At 65.5% G+C, this 1,272-nt stretch overlaps 2 protein-coding genes across 2 annotated transcripts in view; both read left to right on the top strand.

Moving 5' to 3' along the window:
- Window positions 1-275, top strand: part of POLD1 (polymerase (DNA directed), delta 1, catalytic subunit) — a 24,008-nt gene extending 23,733 nt beyond the window's left edge. The window contains exon 25 of the mRNA XM_010849727.1: window positions 95-275. Within this exon, the coding sequence (XP_010848029.1) occupies window positions 95-200 (106 nt within the window). The 3' untranslated portion in view covers window positions 201-275. The remainder of the gene's footprint in view (window positions 1-94) is intronic.
- Window positions 276-1,112: 837 nt separating this feature from the next.
- Window positions 1,113-1,272, top strand: part of SPIB (Spi-B transcription factor (Spi-1/PU.1 related)) — a 6,095-nt gene continuing 5,935 nt past the window's right edge. Inside the window, exon 1 of the mRNA XM_010849650.1 lies at window positions 1,113-1,166. Within this exon, the coding sequence (XP_010847952.1) occupies window positions 1,144-1,166 (23 nt within the window). The 5' untranslated portion in view covers window positions 1,113-1,143. The remainder of the gene's footprint in view (window positions 1,167-1,272) is intronic.

Consider the following 1,272-nt stretch of genomic DNA (forward strand, 5'->3'; position numbering starts at 1 on the left):
GATGGGCGGGCGCCGGGTGGGCAGCATACAGGGGCCAAAGTCCTGGGAACAGCCCTTGCCCCGCCGCGGGCCCTGACCTCCGCCCGGCCCACAGCCGGGACTGTCCCATCTTCTACATGCGCAAGAAGGTGCGGAAGGACCTGGAGGACCAGGAGCGGCTGCTGCGGCGCTTTGGACCCCCCGGCCCAGAGGCTTGGTGACCTCTGACCTCAACGAACTTCCCACCTTGGGGGCGCGGAGGGGACAGACGGGGAATTAATAAAGCTCAGGCCTTTTGTTCCGTGGTATCTTGTGGTCTCTGGGGGGTCGTGGTCCACCGTCATGAGCCCTGGCTCAGGTGGCCTTGCTTCACTGAGTGGGATGCCCCGACCCCCAGGAGGCCCCCATGGGCCCCTTCACCGTCCGTTGCAAGACCCCTGGGCTGGATCGGATCTCCCCGCCCCTCCTGAGCGCCCCCACCAGACCCCAGCCAACAGAGCCTCTGTGGGCCCCGCCTTCCAGGTGCTGACCTGCTTCCTCCACGCCTGGGGCAGCCCCCGGTAGGAGGCTCCCGCTCCCCGGAACGACCTGGGGACCCCCCCTCTCAGGTCACACACCCACAGTGTTTCCACCTCGGGGTCCCCACCGGCTTCAGGACTGAGTTTCTTCCTCAGGGACCCCTGCTGAATTCACGTCCACTCTGGGAGCCCCTGCTCCCCTGCCTCTGACACCCGAGTGCTCTCACCTGATGTCAGTCTCTGCGTGCCCCCCAGCAACCCACTCCCCCCGGCTCCTCCATCCAGAGACACCCCACACACACGCCCCCTGACCATAAGACCCCTTGACTTTTTTTTTTTAAGACCCCTTGACTTTTACTTTCTCAGGGTCCCGCCAAAGCCAATGCTTCTCCCATCTCCACTCCTCAGGGCCAGCACCCCCACCCCAACCCTGGGGATCCCCAAATCCAGACAGCCCCTGGGCCCACCCTCCCTGCCACGTGATCAAGGGGTTGTGCAATCCAGCCCCCTCCCCGACCCCCTCCCTGAGGGGATTTTCGAGGAGGGCTGAGCTCACAGCCAGCCGGCACCCCTGCCCCCCCCAACCCTGGGGGCTGGGCCAAGGTATAAATAGGGGCGGTGGCTGCAGGCGGCAGCAAGCACCACCATGCTCACCCTAGAGGCTGCACAGTAAGTGGGGGCCCTCCAAAACCGGGACTCAGAACCCCTGCCCTGCCCCTCACCTTTGACCCCTATGCCACCAGGCCTCCCCCCTGAGGTGGTGGTCTCTGCCCCA

The sequence above is a fragment of the Bison bison genome, unplaced genomic scaffold (genome assembly GCF_000754665.1).
Source record: "Bison bison bison isolate TAMUID 2011002044 unplaced genomic scaffold, Bison_UMD1.0 scf7180017864285, whole genome shotgun sequence".
Taxonomy (NCBI): Eukaryota; Metazoa; Chordata; class Mammalia; order Artiodactyla; family Bovidae; genus Bison; species Bison bison.